We start from the raw sequence: 17,776 nt of genomic DNA on the forward strand, positions 1-17,776 counted from the left end.
GCTTTTGGTGAGTTGGTACAATAGCATTTTCTCAAATGACGCTCCAGAGTTTAAACTTCACTGGCAAAAGCCAATTCAGGTGACTGTGAAGATAATTTTTAAAATAAGAGCTCAGCAAAGCAGTACAATTGTTATAGAATCGTAAAAAGGTTTGGGTTGGAAGGAACCTTTAAAGATTGTCTAGTTCCTCCCCCCTGCCATGGGCAGGGACACCTTCCACTAGACCAGGTTGCTCAGAGCTCCATTCAGTCTGGCCCTGAACACTTCTGGGGGTGGAGCATTCACAGCTTCTCTGGGTAAAATTTATAAATTATCACCTACAGAGCTACTACTGAGTTCCCAGTGATGGAACAATGATCTAGTACAAAAATTTCATGCTTCAACAGTGTTAACCAGTGCATGGGAAGAAAGAATAAGCCCACAATTTCATATAATGGAAATGCATTTTGAGTGTTCTCTACCTTGTGATGGTATTGGTAAATTCATTGCATAGAACCATAGAAATTCCATTTGGAGGTTTCTAGGACAACTTCTTGGTTGTAGCAAGATTGCCAATGCTAGACCAGAGTAACTGCAGTCAGAACATCATGATTTTAATTTGCCTTGCCAGTTTTATGTATCCTTTCTCACTAGACAAAAGTTGCAAGATTGCTTCTCCAAACATCCTGCTTTTTGTGTAGTTACTGTTGTAGTTGCTGTTTGTGCAGCAGTTCAGACAGTAGAGGTTCAATAAGGACATAAATCAACAACAACAACAACCTGTCATTACTAATGAACTAATAAAGGTAGAATCTCATTCATAGACTCTTCATTGTTATGATGGCTTATTAGCAACAAATACTTTAAAGTAAGCCCATAGTGCAGTTTTAAGCATACGTAGGATAATTCGCACTGGTCTTTGCACTTTTACATGCCTGAGTGACAATACATAGAATGTTTCTGTGTGGTCCCAGAGTAGAACACTCCTGTGGAGCACACAGTTGTGCTCAGTATAAGACTGCTCCTCTGCCCTCTTTTTCTTTCCAAAAGCACTCTTTTCATCTTTATTTTTCAGCGCTGTGAATTTTGGAGCCATCGGGGTCTTCATGGCACATGAAATTCTTCACTCATTCTATGGTTATGGTGGGTACTGGCTGTGGTGTCTTCATTTACTCTTCTAGGTCCCACTGGTACTTCCCCTTAGAGGATCTGAATTCCTAGTCCTTACATCAATATATACATATATTATTAAGGTAGATGAACTTAAGGAAAACATATTTCAGTCCATGCTGGCTACTAGGAATAATCAGTGATTAGAATGAGGAACACAGGTGAGTGCCATAAATAGCTTTACTTCTAGGACTTTTTTCCCCCACAGTGTTGCCTGAGGGCTGTCCTGCGTGCAACAGGAGTGCACTACAAAGCTCTATAGACTGCTTGGTTGAGCAGTATGAAAGTTACAGCTCTAATGTCAATGGCACCTTCACACTGTTGGAGAATACAGCTGACACTGGAGGGCTCGCCGTTGCTTACCAGGTATTGTGATTTACTTCTGCAATCTCATGGTCTGACTACATAACACACAAGATTGCCCTGCTGCTTCTTTCTCCCATGTTCCCCTCCAGCTCCAGATTTCTTGCACACATGTGCCAGTGGAGCAAGAGCCCAGCATGTCCTCTGTTAGCTCAGAGAGAGGTTCCTCACAAAGCTTAGCTCATAGTCTCAATATGTCCGTGTAAGACAACTTGTTCCCTTCACCATCTTTACTTCCCTGTTTAAATCATGCATACAAAAGCATGCTATTGTATATATGTTTATGTTATACTTGAGGAAATAAGCTGAGATATGAAACAGAATTTTGTGTGATGGTGAAATGACTCCATAGCAAGGTTTTCAGCAGTACCTTAGAGAGAATTTTTGTTTCTTCATGCAGTACTTCAGTTTACCTGCTGAGGGTGGTGTGAGATACCTAGGTCTAAAATAGTACTTGTTACATTCTTTCATGAAGAACATTGGGAAGCAGAAAGTCTTTAATTTATAATCAAATACTTGTGATTTTTTTTAGATAATTTTCATTCTCTCATAGTATAATTACCACATCCTATGACAATGTGTATTGGTATTGGTATCTGTGTAGCAGCATCTGAAATGGTAAGGAAAGTAATTATGTAATATTCTCCCACTTTAGATTTATTAAGGGCATGGGCAGCAGCAGAGAGCCTCAGAATGAGAGAGATACAAACTTGCTAATTGATTAAATATATATTAGATTGATAGATTTCACTGACAGAAGACATGAGCCTGTGATACTGTCTAAGAAAGACTTATAATTATCCATTTAATCTCTCCACAGGCCTATAAGAATTGGCTGAAAATGCACAAAGAAGAGGATTTACCTAAGATTGGACTTTCACATGATCAACTTTTCTACCTCAGTTTTGCTCATGTAATGAATTCTAGTCATGTGTCTTTTTCATTCTTCATTTCCTCCACACCCTTACAGTTTGTCTTTCTCAATATTCAATCACTTTCCCTCCTCTTCACAGAACTGAGAATGACCAATGATTCTGTGAGATACAGAATCTTATTTAGAAGCTAAAAATCATATTACAGCTCCTAACCTGTTACGGATCTCAAGCTAACAAAAGGCCTGTCTGCAAATATATCTTTTACAAAGTGCTGAATTCCACCAAAATTAGGTTGTAGCAGACAACTGTGTCAAGGAAAGCAAGCTTCTTTGCCAGCCTCTGAGTATTTTTTTTTGCTGTTGTGAGCAATCTTTTGCATGGACAGTAAAATCTAACTGTAAAAGTTATGTTTCTGTCCCTCCCTTCCTTCATTCACTTCTCTGCCATGGTGCATAGCTGGATGTCACGTCACTCTGATTGACTGATAGTGAAAAAAATGTTTCAAATGTTATTCAGAGACAAAGAACTAGAAGTACATGCACCCGTAGTTTGCTGTTTCTGTGGGAAGCTGCAGTAAATTGCGCAGCCATGCACAGCTGTGCTGCCAAGTTCCCCATGATAAGAGGGTGGGATTTCTGTGCTCAGAAAATCACATCCTTATAAGTCACTCTATTTGTGCAAAGGGAGAGGTTTTGTGTGTTTATTAAGTCAGAGCAGTGCATGAAAAAAACAGCTTATTGGGTCTTTTAGAGTCTAAATGGCAGCTGCATAATTTGTTGATAAAAAATGCCAGAAATCCTGAGAATGAATACTTGGATTGCTAGTTTAACACCAGTAAAGTCACATAATCCTCCCCAAGTCTCTAGAGTAGTAATGGGATTTTGTGTAAGTGCACTCCTTTGTGGATGAGCACTCACTGATTTCACTTAAGAAGCTGAATCTAGATACTGAGACATCTTTACCACTTTTTAGATAGAGTCCAAGGCTGCATGAGCCTAGCTAGGGTGGTCTAAATTTTCTGTTTTCTGGACTATGCAGTATAGAAAAAGTGCAGATGACTTGTCAGAGAGTGAAATGGGGAGAGAGAAGTTTAAGGAAAGAGAAAACAATCCAAAGAAAATCTTGTTTCAGCCATGTATGCACATTTCCTTGTTTTCTCTAGTGCCCTCTGACACGTGCACAGGCATGAGGAACCCTAAGTCTTGTTCACATGAGGACTTTCAGCCAGACTGACTCTTCTATTTTGCTTCCCTTCAGGCAATGTGTGGACACCAGGATCCAGAGAAGCTCCAGTCTTCCCTGAACACAGATCCACATAGTCCCTTGCCACTTCGTGTCTCTGGGCCTGTCAGCAATAGCCAGGACTTTTCCAAGAGCTTCCAGTGTCCCAGTGGAGCCCCAATGAACCCAGACAACAAATGCCGCATCTGGTAGCGTGCATGGAAGAGGAGGAAGAGAGATGTGATCCCAGGGAGAGGAAGGCCTGACACATGGAAATATGACCATCTTCTCAGGGCCTCTAGGGTGGCATGGTGCTCTTATTCACTCCTTTGCCTTCCTTTTCTTGTTATCCTTTCCTCAGCATTTGATGGCAGGGAAATTCTTAAACTGATCTCACAAGGAAGGGATCTCCTCCAAGGCTCTCAGCGCTCTGTCCCAGATGTGTGACAAGTCCCAGGGCAGCAAGGTGACTGGGCAGTTTCCAGTAGGCAACAGCTTGTGAGGAGTTGTGAACAGAAAGACTGCTACATTAGTAGGCCCTCTGTTTAGTGCATTTACCTGTCTGCTCCAGCAGCCCCACAGTCCTGTAGAAAGGGCAAGTCAATAAACAGGAGCTGTAAGACTTGTTCGTATCTTACAATAGCTCTTGGGGAAATCCTGTGGGTTACTGTGCAAACCACATGTAACTTACAAGAGAGAGAAGAATCCTCTTCTCTTCTCTTCTCTTGCTAATAAATGGAGACAGGTGCTAGGAAAGACTCAGTGGCTACAGCTTGTAGGCTGAAAGGTAAGTGACTTAATAATGAAGTTTACTGGAGGCCTTCTTTGCTCTGTTTTTGTTTCATCAGCAAAACTCAGACATAAGAGAAAAGAGGAAGGCTCCCCCATTAATGGGAGGGTAACTGCGGAGCTGGGAACAGATTATATTTTTTTTCCAACAAAATCCTCTTTTTTAAAGTGTCTAGGGTTGAGGATATGGTAGAGGATGCAGTATGGGAGAGTCACAAAGGTTTCTAGAAGTTTCTGAAGGTTGAACAACTAGAATTCTAAGAGCTTCTCTGCATCCTGAACCTGGTTCTCTTCCTACATTTGTAAATATTTACCATCCAAGCAGAGGCATAGAATTGTTGCAGGGTTTTACTTTCTACTTGAAATTAAATTTTGGGTATTTTTTAAAATTTGCTTTAGAGCAAAAACAGAGTAAGAAACAACATGATCTGGGGTAGCAGAAGTGCCTAAAGTACATTCTTAAGAGCAATGTAATAATTACATCTATTTCAGGCTCTCATAATTAGAAGATTTATACCAATGTTCTAAACTTTACTGATGTTAATAAGTATACAAAATACTTACACCTTTTGCATACTCTTCAAACTGTTCTTGTTTATGGGAACATTTTTATTTTACTTATTATATTGGCAGCCGGGGATTGTTTGTGGAATAGATGATGGCAAGTGGAAACATCCCTTATCAATGTAAGCATTTTAAAAATAACTGTGTTAATCCTTTTCAAGTACTGACAAATACAGCAAAATGTTTCCCAAGCATGGACTGTTCAGAGATATTGTTTTCATTAACTAACGAAAATAGTAATAAAGTGTTTGCTTCTGAAAAAAAAATTACTTTGATTGCAAATGCTTTATTATCAGGCCTTTATCTTTTTTCTGTATTTGTACTGTTCAAAACTTGTCTGATGCTCTTAGTTGAACTTCACAGGTAATAAATGCAAATACTAAAATAATTTGAATTATTTACCATCATAAAAGTAACAAAATTAGGCTTGTACTTATCATTGCCATGTAAACAGTGTATAGTCTTCCTTCCCTTCACTCATTCAATTATTTTCTCCTAGCAGCATGTCCAGACAAGTTTTTTTTTTAAGATGCTGAAAGCAAATAACTTTAAAGCATAACACTAAGTGCATGATATTGACATTATTTCAGTGTTCTGCGTCTACTTGGTTTCTGTGTTTATTGTGTTTAAAAAAAGCAAAAGGTACTGACAATATGCATTTCGAGGAGTATAACTTTTCTTGTATCTATCTTGTTAAGCATATGGGGAGGTACAGTTCCCTGGAATATGCTTTATTTTTTCTTGTTCTTTCAATATATGTTGGATTTAATAATATTCTGTGTAAAAGACAGGGTCACTGGTGAAATTGGTGAGTTGAATAATTCTTGTTATTAGCTATGATATTTTTATGCAAAGAACGTATGGGAAGTGCAAGAAGGGAAGTCTGGCTTAGAAAAAAATTACTGAGAATTTATTATTTATTTACTTGTTTGTTTGTTTGTTTCTCAAGAAGCAAGAAAGAAGAAAAGAAAAAAACACTTTCAGTATGTGCACAGGGTCCTTGTCCTTGTCTCCAGTGTTCTAGTTCAGTTCCCTGGGACATGGTTGGTGAAGAAAAGCTGTATTGTCCAGAAGGTGATCATGAAACACAGGTAGATGTTCAAATTGTCATCGTTCATGATCACAGAAATTATTTCAAGCTCTAGCTCATGCATAAAAAACCCCAAAAAACAATCCTGAGGAGAAGAGCCAGATCCAGGAGCAGATCCTTCACCGCTGAATTGTTCAGTATCTCTGAGCCCTCATGCTCCACCATATCGATCACCTCCATTCCTTCCCCTGTTGATGAGGCCACAAATGACTCCTCCATTTCCTCCCAGACTGTAAATAAGGGGAAAAGGGAACAACATAACCTTTCTTCTTGCTCACTTCTTTAATACTTGAAGGCTTTTTACCCCTGCGTCTCTCCTATTTTATTCTCCCTGCTTTCTGAACTTTCAAATTCTCTTCACCTTCACTGTATGTTCATTTCCTCCTTCACCCCAAGCAGCTTTTCATTTGTACCTCTTTCCTCTCTCTGCTTCTTTTGTCCTTTTGTTTCTGTGATTCTGATTTTGAAATATTTTTTTTTTAGTAATCCCTTTTTCTTCACTCCTCTTTGCATCTCATGTTTTTCTCCTTTCCTGTATTTTCCATTACAAAAGTTACCCCAGATACATTCTTTTATCTTTTCAGGGCATGAGCAATAAGCTGTAATAGCCCTTAAAAGCCTTGGCTGGAGCCTTTACCTGAATTCCATGGGTCTGAGAGCTGCATTTAAGCTCTGGTCTGAGTCTCAGATCTCTATTTGTGGTCTGCTGTAAATATACTTATCTCCAGCTCCATCTCTATCACAGCTGTGCCTGGACTCTGCTATTGTGGATCCTGACCTGCAAATTGACTCCTGCTTTGACCTTGAATGTGCCTTGTCACTACAGACTTGCTTGGTAGTCATGGGACTGTGTCTGATGCTATTTTCTTTCATTATTTCACCCTGGTCTCCAGAGTGTCCTGGACCTTTCCTTTCAGATCTCGGTAGGGTGTGAGGGGACAGCTGAGACAGGAGGCTGCAGTCAGGGCTGCAGGTGATATAGGAGGCTTTAACAGCTATGACTGGCCTGAATTTGTGTGTCCCTCATTTCCTCTGCCCCGTGCGAGAGTAGGATTGGGCTCTCACTGGACCGTGTCTGACCCTGGTCATCATCATGGGTTTGGTCCTCACACTGACTGGTATTCCTCCTTGAACTAGAACTTGTCTCAACATTATGGACCTCCCTGGTGACCTCTTATCTGACCCTGACTGGCATCCCCAGGCCTGTCCTGTTTAGGCCTGTGGGATAGCCTTGCTATCCCACTCCTTTGAAGGCTCCCTATTCCTTAGGGATCATCTGACCTCCACTTCCCCTTGACATATATCTTGTTGTTCTTCCTCTGATTTTCCTTTTACAAAAAGAAATTTTTTTCTTTGATGTCCACACCTAATCTCATTTCCTGCCCTTAGCTGCTCTCCAAGCCCCTTATTTCTCATCTTCTCTCTTCAGCCCATCCTCTCACCTGCTGTTGGACTGCTTTCCTCTTCCTGTTCATTCTCGGCAGTGCGAATCATGCTCTGACTTTTCACTGGTACTGAGCAGTAAGTGCCCGGGAACAAACTCATCAGATAGATGGCAAACCCCAGGAAAATTATCAGCTTGACATTAACCTCCATCTTATTTTGCTGTCTAGCACAAGACACTTTTCAGGTAATGGAGTCTGGACGTAGCTACCACCACAGTCTTGTTTGGGGCACATTGTGACATCATGACAGCATCTGACATACAAAGGTGTTGCATGCTTGTTAGGCAGAAACACTGTGGACTTTCACCCTGTGTAGCTAAGAAGACCTCAAAGCAAGGAAAGAGGGTGAAAACTTTTGGGAATAATTGAAAAAAAGTATGTCTCTGCTGAAAGATAAAAAAGAGAATGAAGGGGATAGGATCATAACAATAGGACACTACCTAATGTGAAAAAATCACACTTAATCCTGAATATTTCTGTATCTGACAATTAACTTAAACTGAACAAGAAGTGTTCTATAAAACTGGTAGAAGTGGAGTGGAAAATGTAATGAATTTCCCACTTCAGTGCTTAAGCAATTATTAGTAATTTGTGCTGTTTGGCTCAAACAGCCTTAGTAAATAGAAATAAAATTTTGTTTTAAATCCAGTTCGAATGACAAGCATGTGTTTTAAATGACCTCTAGATGGTGATCTAACAACATCAATGTAGAAACAGCTCATCTTGCAAAGTACCTATTCCACGAAGGAAAAAACCCATCTCATGTCTTATTAACCTTTGCCATTGACTTTGCCAGACCAAAATGCCCACTCTAATTAAATCTCTGTCCAGACTGCATTTTAGAACTCTGATGATGACTTTTCACCACATAGTGTAGAAGACAATTTTCTAGTTATTTTCAAACTCACACTTAAACCCAACTATTATTTGCTATACTAAATTTCTTTCATACTCCTGAAATTTACATACAGATTTATGTTAAGATCCCTTAGATTTTACTTTCATTTTGTTTGATTTTGTGTTGATTTTCATTTGTGTTGGTTTTGTTTGGAGGGTTTTTTGGTGGTCTTGGGGCATGGTTGTGATTTCTTGCTTGTGGGGTTTTTTTCCCCTTTTCTACTATTAGCAATAGTCCTTACATTCAAGATCTTCACATTTATTTTCTAGATGCCAAAAGGCCGGGTGGGGAAATTGGCTCCTCAAATCAAGATAATAATTAGCCTGGGTCTATGATGGCTGCTACAGACTTAAGCACATGCAAGGATATATATGTATTCTGATTTATAGGCATTTTTACACCAGAGATTTTTACACCAGGTCTTAGGTGAGCTTCAGCTTGCTGTCCAAGACATTCAGCCATCTTTTTTCCTGCTTTTCTTGAGAATATTTTACATTCAGCCCAGAAAGTACTCATTAGAAGTATACTTCAGGAAGTTAGAAGATCAATTTTTCAGAAATACTCATTGAGTGGAATTGTTGAATGTTATGTTCAACAAATAAATAATGTGTTTGGCTGTCAAATAAATTTCTGCTCTACTGGCTCCTACTGAATGGTGTAATAATCCCCAGTCCAATACACTGGGTGCCAGGAGGTATATAATCTAACACAAGAGTAGGACTGAAGCTTCAACAGATCTGCATCAGAAAGGGTAAGAGGGAGTGGGACTGGAAAGTGGAATTTTCAGTCCTGCAGAGCAATTAGTAAAGCAGCTTCAAGGGGCATATTCCCTACAGAGATCTCTGCATCTGAAGTAATCTGTACCCAAATCAGCATAAGATTGTACTTCAAAGGTGTTCTGCATTCCTCTCAGGGAGTGTGGGATACTTTCAAGTCCTCACCTGCACCTCTGAAATTCTTTATTTCACTGAAGTAGGTAAGTAAATAGATGCTAGATGTGAAAACTCTTACTATGACTGAGGTCATGATGACATATTCATTCTGGCATAAGTTCACACTCTGCCTCAGCTAGGGCTCCTGCCACTGGATGTTTGCTCCTACATCTTTTCCTTTGCTGACACTAGTGCTGGTATGGCTCAGTTAGTGGGGTGTATTAGGTGACAAAACCATTTTAAACATGCTTTTATTAGGTCAGTTTTCTATTGAGTGAGTTTTTGATGCAGTTAACTGTGGAGTTACACAAATGCTACTCTGCAGTGAGCCAGAAGAAACAAAGGATTGGGGTGGGACAGAGGAAGGCTGGACTGCCCTTTACTGAGTGACAGATACTCCAAATTCAAAAGAAGCCATGGCCTTGAAAAGAAACAGTGACTATGCAATCCCTGCCTGAGTACAGAGAGTTCTGACTCCTGTTTTGCTTTGTTTGTGGTTATGTATGTTCCCTAGCAAAGTATATATAATTAAAATAGGAAAAGTGTGAAATGCAAAATGAGAAGATTTAAGCTTTGAAAAGAAAGATTCAAGTTTAAAAAAAATATTTAAGCACTACTCTTTAAACACCACTCCGTCCCTGAAGAGTTCTTAAAATCAAACTGCAAAAATTTTTCTTAAAAAGAAAAATAAATATTGAAAACCACACTGTCTGCCTAATGTTTTTTTTCTCTGTGTGGCTGACAGTAATAGAATATTTATCTGACCGTCTCAGACCTTGTATACATATTTCTCCGGCTGTTCTCTGTTTTGCATGTGTGAATGCAAGTATGTGTGAAAATTTCAATTTGTATGCATCTCGCACAATAGAGAAAAAAAGGTTGAAAGAATTAAATTAATAATTACTTTTTTCTCCCCTGCTTCATCTCTGTTTCTAGAATTAAATCACCCTTTGCCAGCATTACCACTCCATTGATTGTACTACACTGTTGAAATCTGTCCTCAATAAAATGTTTTGCTTTAAATGATGTTGGATATTGGGCCTAAGTTGGATGTATTTAAAACTCTTTCTTTGCTTTGGCTCTCCTGGCCTGCACATTATTTGGCTAACCTCACTTCTCACTTCTGAAGAGGAATGACCCCCTCTCCAAAACCTCACTTCACATGGCCTGGTCCTTCCCTGGAATCCTCATGGTCCTTTCTGTTGATTGTCACACTGACTGCAGTGGAAAACTGATTCCTACCTAAGGCTGTGCTTTTCTAGCCAGACTAAGAGATACAGGTTCATTTCTGTAGGCAAGGGAGTGGATTTTAGTGTGGTCCAAAGGACTGCCCTTGGACTCGTTTGAAGCTGAGGCTCCAAGGTAGAAAAGAACAGTGGAAATGGATTTCCCTGTCCATAAAATGGTGGAGAATGAGCAGGATATGAGAAAGATGAATACACTGAAACACTTGGATAAACCAGTTAGAGCAATAATTTCTCTTTCTAGGGATTGTGACTCATTATTTCACATATTCCTTCCTTAGCAAATTCTGCAACACGACTCAGTGTGGCGCAAAGACGATGAAAATACCCAAGGCAGAACAGCACATGGGCCACTGCTCTCAGGCTGGGCTGAGGGAGGGGGATAAAGCAGACTAGTTAATGTATGCTTTCTCCCTCATCAGGGTGAAAGAGCTGGTGCATGAAATCCAGTAAAAGCAGCTCTCCGGTCCAGTGAAGCTCGGGACAATTGGCAGCACCAGGAAGGTTATCACTGTCTGCATCAGATGACTCTCTTGTGTGAGGTCAAAACCCCATTGGATTTGTAATGAGGAGGTGGATGAGGCTGTAAAGTCATTCCCAAGATGGAGCAGTGAAGGCCTTGAGGCAAGAAGGAGCCAATGAAGGGAAGAAAGGAAATGGACCAAAAGATCATAATCAGTGAATTTCTGCATCCTACCCCAAGGCTGTATTCCTCAGAGAACGGGATAGTGCCAGGAAACTAAAGGCACTACTACTGGCTGGTTTTGATGCTGGGATCAGAAACTGATGGAGAATTTGGGGATACTGCAGTCTGTAATGGGGAACCCCAGAACATGACTGAGAGCAGATATCCTTGGGAGTGCTCAGGCCTACAAAGGCCAGGCAACAGTGTAATGGGAATGGCACGAGCAGAACTTTGTGAAGATTCCAGAACAGAAGTAAGTGGATGTTATGAACAAAAAATCGGTTAATATTTTTTTTTGTGAGAAAGAGTTACAGAGACACAGCCAGATCTGTCTCTGCCAGGGTTCTTAGTGCTTTGTTATTGTAATACCGGGTCGTTAAGGCTTATCTCTTCTTTTGTATTAGTAAAAAGCCTGTCTGGGTGCGGTGGACCCTTCCCCTGAGGCTGCGCTCTCTTACAACATAGGAAAGACATCTGAGAGGGTGGGGGGGGGGGGGTTATGCAAAGTGACTCCAAAGTCCAGAATGCTTTGTGGGACCCCGACTCGAAATGCAACGAGAAAACCCCAAAAACAACGAGCCAAATAAGAATTGAGAGACTAAAATGATGTCTGGACATGAGGAGCCGATGGCTGAGCCTGCAGAGATGCGGAGCCCCTCTCGCCCTGAGCAGGGAGTGGTCCCAACGCCGGGACTAGCCACCTGGGAAGGTCACAGGAGCAACATCTGACGGGGATCTCACGCCCTATAGCTCCCACGAGGACTGGATCCCCCGGCTCTGCCCCTAGTGGACGGAGCTGCTCATATTCTCCTCCTCTGAGTCGCCCTGGGAGACGCGACGGGAACTGCAGCCCTGCCGAGCTGCCCAATCCTGAGCTGATCGCTTTTAATAAAGGCATTATAAAGGAGAAGAAGTCTCCTGGCCCTGTTTATTTCAGTGGAGAGATGCAGGACAGGACAGAGGGACCTGGCAGACAGTTTTGTGACTGTAGGTTGGAAATGACTCGGCAGCTACAAGACAGGAATGATGGGTGTTGTGTTTGAGATGAATACTGTAGAGGTCTGTGGTGAAGGGACTGCAGGCAGTTCTGTGTTATGGCTACTGATCTGGTGTTGCAGGGAGTCATAAAGTGCACTTCAAATTCCGAGAAACTAGCTCCCTTCCGGGAAACCAGGCTTTTCAGTTACCTGCCACGTATTATCATCAGAATGCTAACTAATCTGTGGAGTCCAGTTGCTTGTGACTATCCCAAAGCAGGTACTCTCCCTCTCTGCTTTCTTCTGCAGAATTCACAACTTCTGAGGTCATCACTAGAAAGAAAACTTAGGAGGAGGGTTCAAAAAAAGCAGAAGGGTTTTGAAATGTGGCCATTTTTCATCACTAATACAGGATTCTGGAAATGGAAGTATCTTGCTTCTTCTAAGAGCAAATAGCAGCAACTAGGTTGTGTCATCCCATGCAAGAGATGAGGATAACATCCTTCCCCCAAAGGTTTTGTCTATCTCACCATGACACAGAAAGGACAAATGAAAACTCCTCAGCTGGGAGTGATGGATGGTTATTTCAGAAAATAGTCCAAACTGGATTTCCACTGAGGCATGGGTTGTACAAACACCTTCTCTTCTCATTCTCTTTTTGTGCCATTTCAGTTTTCATTTGCTCTTATTTGGACTGCTATTATTTAGATAAAATATGAACAGTAGAATCACATGCAAGATACACAGTATGAATTAAACCTGTATTAAATCTAGTATTCTTTAAGAGTCACCTCCACAAGACAGTCCTTTCAAACCAGATCAAAGAGCTGTTCCTTTTTACACTCACTCAGACTTACCTAATTTTTAAAATATATCTAGATTTAAGTGAAATAAACAACCCTGCCTGTAATTTTGAGAAAAGTGAATTCAGATAAAGGAGAAAGTTCACAGCTGGAAGTTTCTAAATCAGAACAACTCCACTGATTGCAGAACCTGATTGCTTAATCATCAATGGAGGAGTCAGAAGAAGCTTTAATTGTTGAGACACTGCTCTGTGTGGCCTGTTAAGCCCCACATCATTTATCCAAACATCTTTATGTCTGTCATAAGCCATCTCCATATGCATTCAATAAATATTGAAATATCTTTTACAACAGCCTTACTATGCTCATTTTAAAACACTTTTATGTTTTTTATCTAATTTAATTCAGGCTGCCCTGACCAAATGTAGACGGAATGTAAGACATAAATTACTTGAAAAGCATTTCAGCTTCTTATTATTTCAGAAAATCACAGTCATTAGAGCAAGTTCTTAAGAAAATTAATAAACTAACTAAGATTATAAGAAACACAATATGGCAATATTTTGTGCCTTCTGTTCTGAATATAGTTGCTTAATATTTTCTGAGTTCCTTTTTTAGCAATTAAATCTAGGAACATATTTTTTAAAAGCTAAAAAAATCCAGGGACTCAGCCCAACATGCACTGTAGGCTTTCTGCAGAAGGCATTGCAGTGCTTGTACAATGCAAGTTATGTTCATTTCTCATGGAATCTGCATATATCTATACCTCTCTTTTTTATTCACCTTTTATGATGTAGATGCTAATTATTTTTCATTTGTGAAATGATTCAATGCCTATTCAGAAAAAGATACAATTTTATGACTAATTAAATTAATAACTATAATTAGTAGTTATAATTTAATAAATTAATGTATATATAATTATGGCAATAGAATGGGGCCTCCAAGTGGGTGGAGTCTACATATACCCAGGGTTCTTGAAAATGAGAATGTGAAGCAACTCTGCATTTGCTTATTGAAAATACAAAGAAGAGGAATGGTATAAGAACCGTGGGAATGCAAAAGCCATTAGGTGCATTGTCAGGGCCTTGGATCCCTTTCTCCCCAGGCAAAACATCAGTGACATTGTTCTGACATGCTTTCTTTATGAATGGGCAATTATACGAGGTTCTGTCTTAATTTCTCTTGAACTCTTTCCAGAGTTGACCACATGATGTAACTGCTCATCAGATAAAGTGCGCAAATCACCACTGCAGTCTCCTTCCAGGCTGTAATTTGGTTTGGGGTAAATGAGGGCAGTACAATGATAAGATGAAGATCCAAGATAATTAGGTAGTTGATAAGAAAGTCTGTGATAGGTCACTGCTATCAGAGGTGTTGCTCTGAACTGCCCCTTCTGCTGCACAGTCTGTGTCATGCAGTATATCCCAGTCACTTATATCAGCGAGGAAAAAAACATAGTATTAAAAAAACTAAAAAAATAATTCCATGTTTAGACAATTAAATACAATTATGAAGCAAATTTGTGTACTTTCATTCTTATTATTCTAATTGTGTTTTCTAAATAGCCATTGAACACTGCTTGTTAACCTTGGTGACTTTCACTTCTGAATTTCCCATGGGATAGATATCATTCCAATTTCTCTCTTTCTCCAGCTCAGAGAAATTTTACTGTTCCAGTCTCACTGTTTCTTCCTTCAGTATCTTTAAGCTGGGGTCTGTAATATTGACTTGCTGTAGTGGAATAGAACAATGAAAGGTATTGCATTGTCCCTTTAAATGTAACTGCATCTGGATTTTGAAAAGAAGTCAGCTGCAAACCTGCAGTGTCTTATTGGAGCCAAGATCTCACTCAGTAGTACCTGCATGATTGCTAGCTAAGTGGGAGCAAGACAAATAGTCTTCAAGGTGTCTGACACCTGGCAGTTGCACAATAAACACTCCAAAATTTTAGAGTGTCTGGGGTTTTTTTTTGCTTTCAGTTGACTGAAGCAAAACCAGTCAATCCAAAATTGAATATTTTAATGCTATTTCCTGGTAAATTATTTGAATTGTGTAAAACAGAGTTGTCTGCAGAGGGAGAGAGAAATGTTTGTGTCCCATTGTGAGGTATTTGGACTGAGAACTGTGTCACAGGACAGACTGGACGGGTAGTAGCTGCAGATGCAGAGATGTCTTAGATGCACTGCATTATCTATACCTTCTGTAATGTGCTTGAACTTCACTTTTTCTATTGGACATAGCTCTTTGAAACCTGTGACTCTTTTAGAGATATTCCTTCTAAAATGGGAATACTGCCCACAAATTAATACTGCCAACAAATGACTTTTCATGTTTCTAATGCAGGTGAACACATTCTGAAAGCATAGCTGTGACAGGAATATCCCCTAGTATGATAATACTACCATGATTTCTCAGAATTGCAACACAGGGCAGGAGTTGCCAGACTGTGCATTCTTCCCATCATACTCTTGATAATGTGATGCCCAATCTGCAATCTGATCTGTAATTTTTGGAATGTGAACCGTGCCCACTTCTGCAGCACCTGAGCTCAGGTTCTTCCTGGGTTCCTTTGTGCAGCCTGGCCCTAGGAAACAAATAGCAGGAGTTGTTTTGAAGATTTTTATGTTGGTGTTCCTCCTTCTTTCCAAATATAGCAGATTCATGAGGTTTATGTGAAGAGGAACCCCAAAGGTGGAGAAGTTCAAACGCCCTATATTTAGTAGCTTATGTGACTGCCTTTGAGATTATTTTCATGTGAAATGACACCGTTAACCTGAAAAGTATACTCTTAGGGTTTTCTCCCCATGACTCCCTAGTCATGGCTTGGAATGTGTACTATTTCTACGTAACAAAAACAATATGCTATTAATATAAGAAATATTTCCTATTTTGATTGGAAAGGATAATACTATACTGTGCATAGGCAATATTAGAGAACTGACACAAAAGATAAAATGTTAGAAATTAAATTTGCGTTCTAGCAGTGAGAATCATTCTTAAAATGGCAAAAATGATCTTTCATTAGCCCTGTGATAAGTTCCTTTGTCTTTTAAAGTCATCTGTTTGCTTGGGTATGGTTTCAATGTATATCACTCACATAGGGTAGACAGCTGTGGAAAAACTGACCATTTAAATCATTCAGTGTTAAATTACTTAATGATTTATTATCAGCTTATAATATCTCAGTTTATTATTACAAAGTTTATCTCCCACAGGTAATGCAACAAAATAAGAGAAGCTGAATGATTGCCCTACTTTAAAGTCACCACCAAGATATCTTTAACACTCATTGTAGGGCACCATGCAAACTAAAAATGCAGCCAAGAGTTTGTGTTCATCATACCACGGCAAAGAAATCAGTATAGGTAGTGTCAGACATAGCTGCCATACATGGAAGAATTACCAGTTCTGAGAAGAAATTCAGGAATATAGTTGACATTTGTATTGTCAGTAGTTTTTTCCTTACAATTTATTATATTAAATTCTCCTTGACAAAAATGTAACCTTTTCGAAGGCGCTTTTAGCCAGAAATGTTTTGGAGTTAAAAGTATCCATGAAATAACTGCACAGCTGCAGAGCACTCATGGGTCTGCAAATCGGCAGAGTTTTGTGAACTTTGGATATAGGCTGGCAGAGTAAGTTCAACAGGCTTTGTAAGAATTAGGGTATTGATGTGGGTGCTTCCCATACTCCAAGTTCTGAGCACATTATTCCTGAAAAATAAACAGATATCAGAGTTTTATTACTGAATGGTGGAAATGAAAATGTCTCCAAATAGTTATGATAAGGAAATTTCCAAACAAGGAATTATTTAAACTACCACATAGCCTAAATAAGAAAAGAGCAAGAGGTTACATGCCATTTTTTGAAAACTTGAACCAAAACACTAAACTTGTGATCTGGTCTGTGATATGGATAATCAGTTTTCAACTGAAGTTTGTATATGGCATCACATGAAAATAGATTGGGAGTCAATGTTTATAGTTGACGTCAGAAAATGCTTAAGATGCAATGAAGGCTTTAAGGCATAACTATTTTCCTTGGTAATTCAAAACAGGAGAAGCCAAATGGAATAAGTGTATTCAGTTACCTTTTCTTTTTCAATAAACTTGGTGACTCCAAAGGGCAAATTATGGAAAAATGCCGTGGGTGCACAGGAGATGTTCAGGCGGAAAAATACTTTGTGGTGTTTTCCCCAGGGTTTGGATGAAGGTCACCCAGATACAGTGTTCTTACAGCAGCCCTAGAGACGTGACCTCTGATCTTGCAGACTTCAAATCAGAAGATGGACAAGGACTTGGGCACTAATGCTTGTTACTCTGCTGTATGAGTAGGAAATGGCCTTCTTAAGGGCTTCAGTTGATCTGACTTGTGTTTGTGCAAGTCCCACTCTAAGTGATGCCACCATTTCATTTATTTGGAGATTGATTGCCTTGAACATCCAGGAATTTGACAATGCAATCAGGAGGGGGAGATGAGACATAGATTCTTCCCCACTATAAACACAAAGATTGTAGAGGTTTCAGGAGAAGTCAGGTTAAGAAGCAAGCTGGTTCACAGAGGACTCTGCTGTGCAGAGCTGGTTCACACAAAAACCCCTGCAGGACACAGTCACATTTTTTGGATAGTTGCTCACCTCCAGTAACTGCTTTGGCTAATGTTTGTAGGAGATGACAACATTGTAATTTTGATGACTGTATGGGTCTAGCATGCATTAACATCAGCGAATAAGTAATGA

The 17,776-nt window shown here is 39.8% G+C and overlaps 1 protein-coding gene across 5 annotated transcripts in view; it reads left to right on the top strand.

The window, feature by feature from the left end:
• The window catches only part of KEL (Kell metallo-endopeptidase (Kell blood group)), a 29,227-nt gene extending 23,283 nt beyond the window's left edge, over positions 1–5,944 (top strand). For all 5 annotated transcript variants that reach the window (XM_074534909.1, XM_074534910.1, XM_074534908.1 and 2 more), the window contains 4 exons: positions 1,055–1,122; positions 1,358–1,515; positions 2,333–2,425; positions 3,645–5,944. In XM_074534909.1, coding sequence (XP_074391010.1) covers positions 1,055–1,122; positions 1,358–1,515; positions 2,333–2,425; positions 3,645–3,821 — 496 coding nt within the window. In that variant the 3' untranslated portion in view covers positions 3,822–5,944. The remainder of the gene's footprint in view (positions 1–1,054; positions 1,123–1,357; positions 1,516–2,332; positions 2,426–3,644) is intronic.
• Positions 5,945–17,776: the final 11,832 nt, after the last annotated feature.

The sequence above is a fragment of the Zonotrichia albicollis genome, chromosome 2 (assembly GCF_047830755.1).
Source record: "Zonotrichia albicollis isolate bZonAlb1 chromosome 2, bZonAlb1.hap1, whole genome shotgun sequence".
Lineage (NCBI taxonomy): Eukaryota > Metazoa > Chordata > Aves > Passeriformes > Passerellidae > Zonotrichia > Zonotrichia albicollis.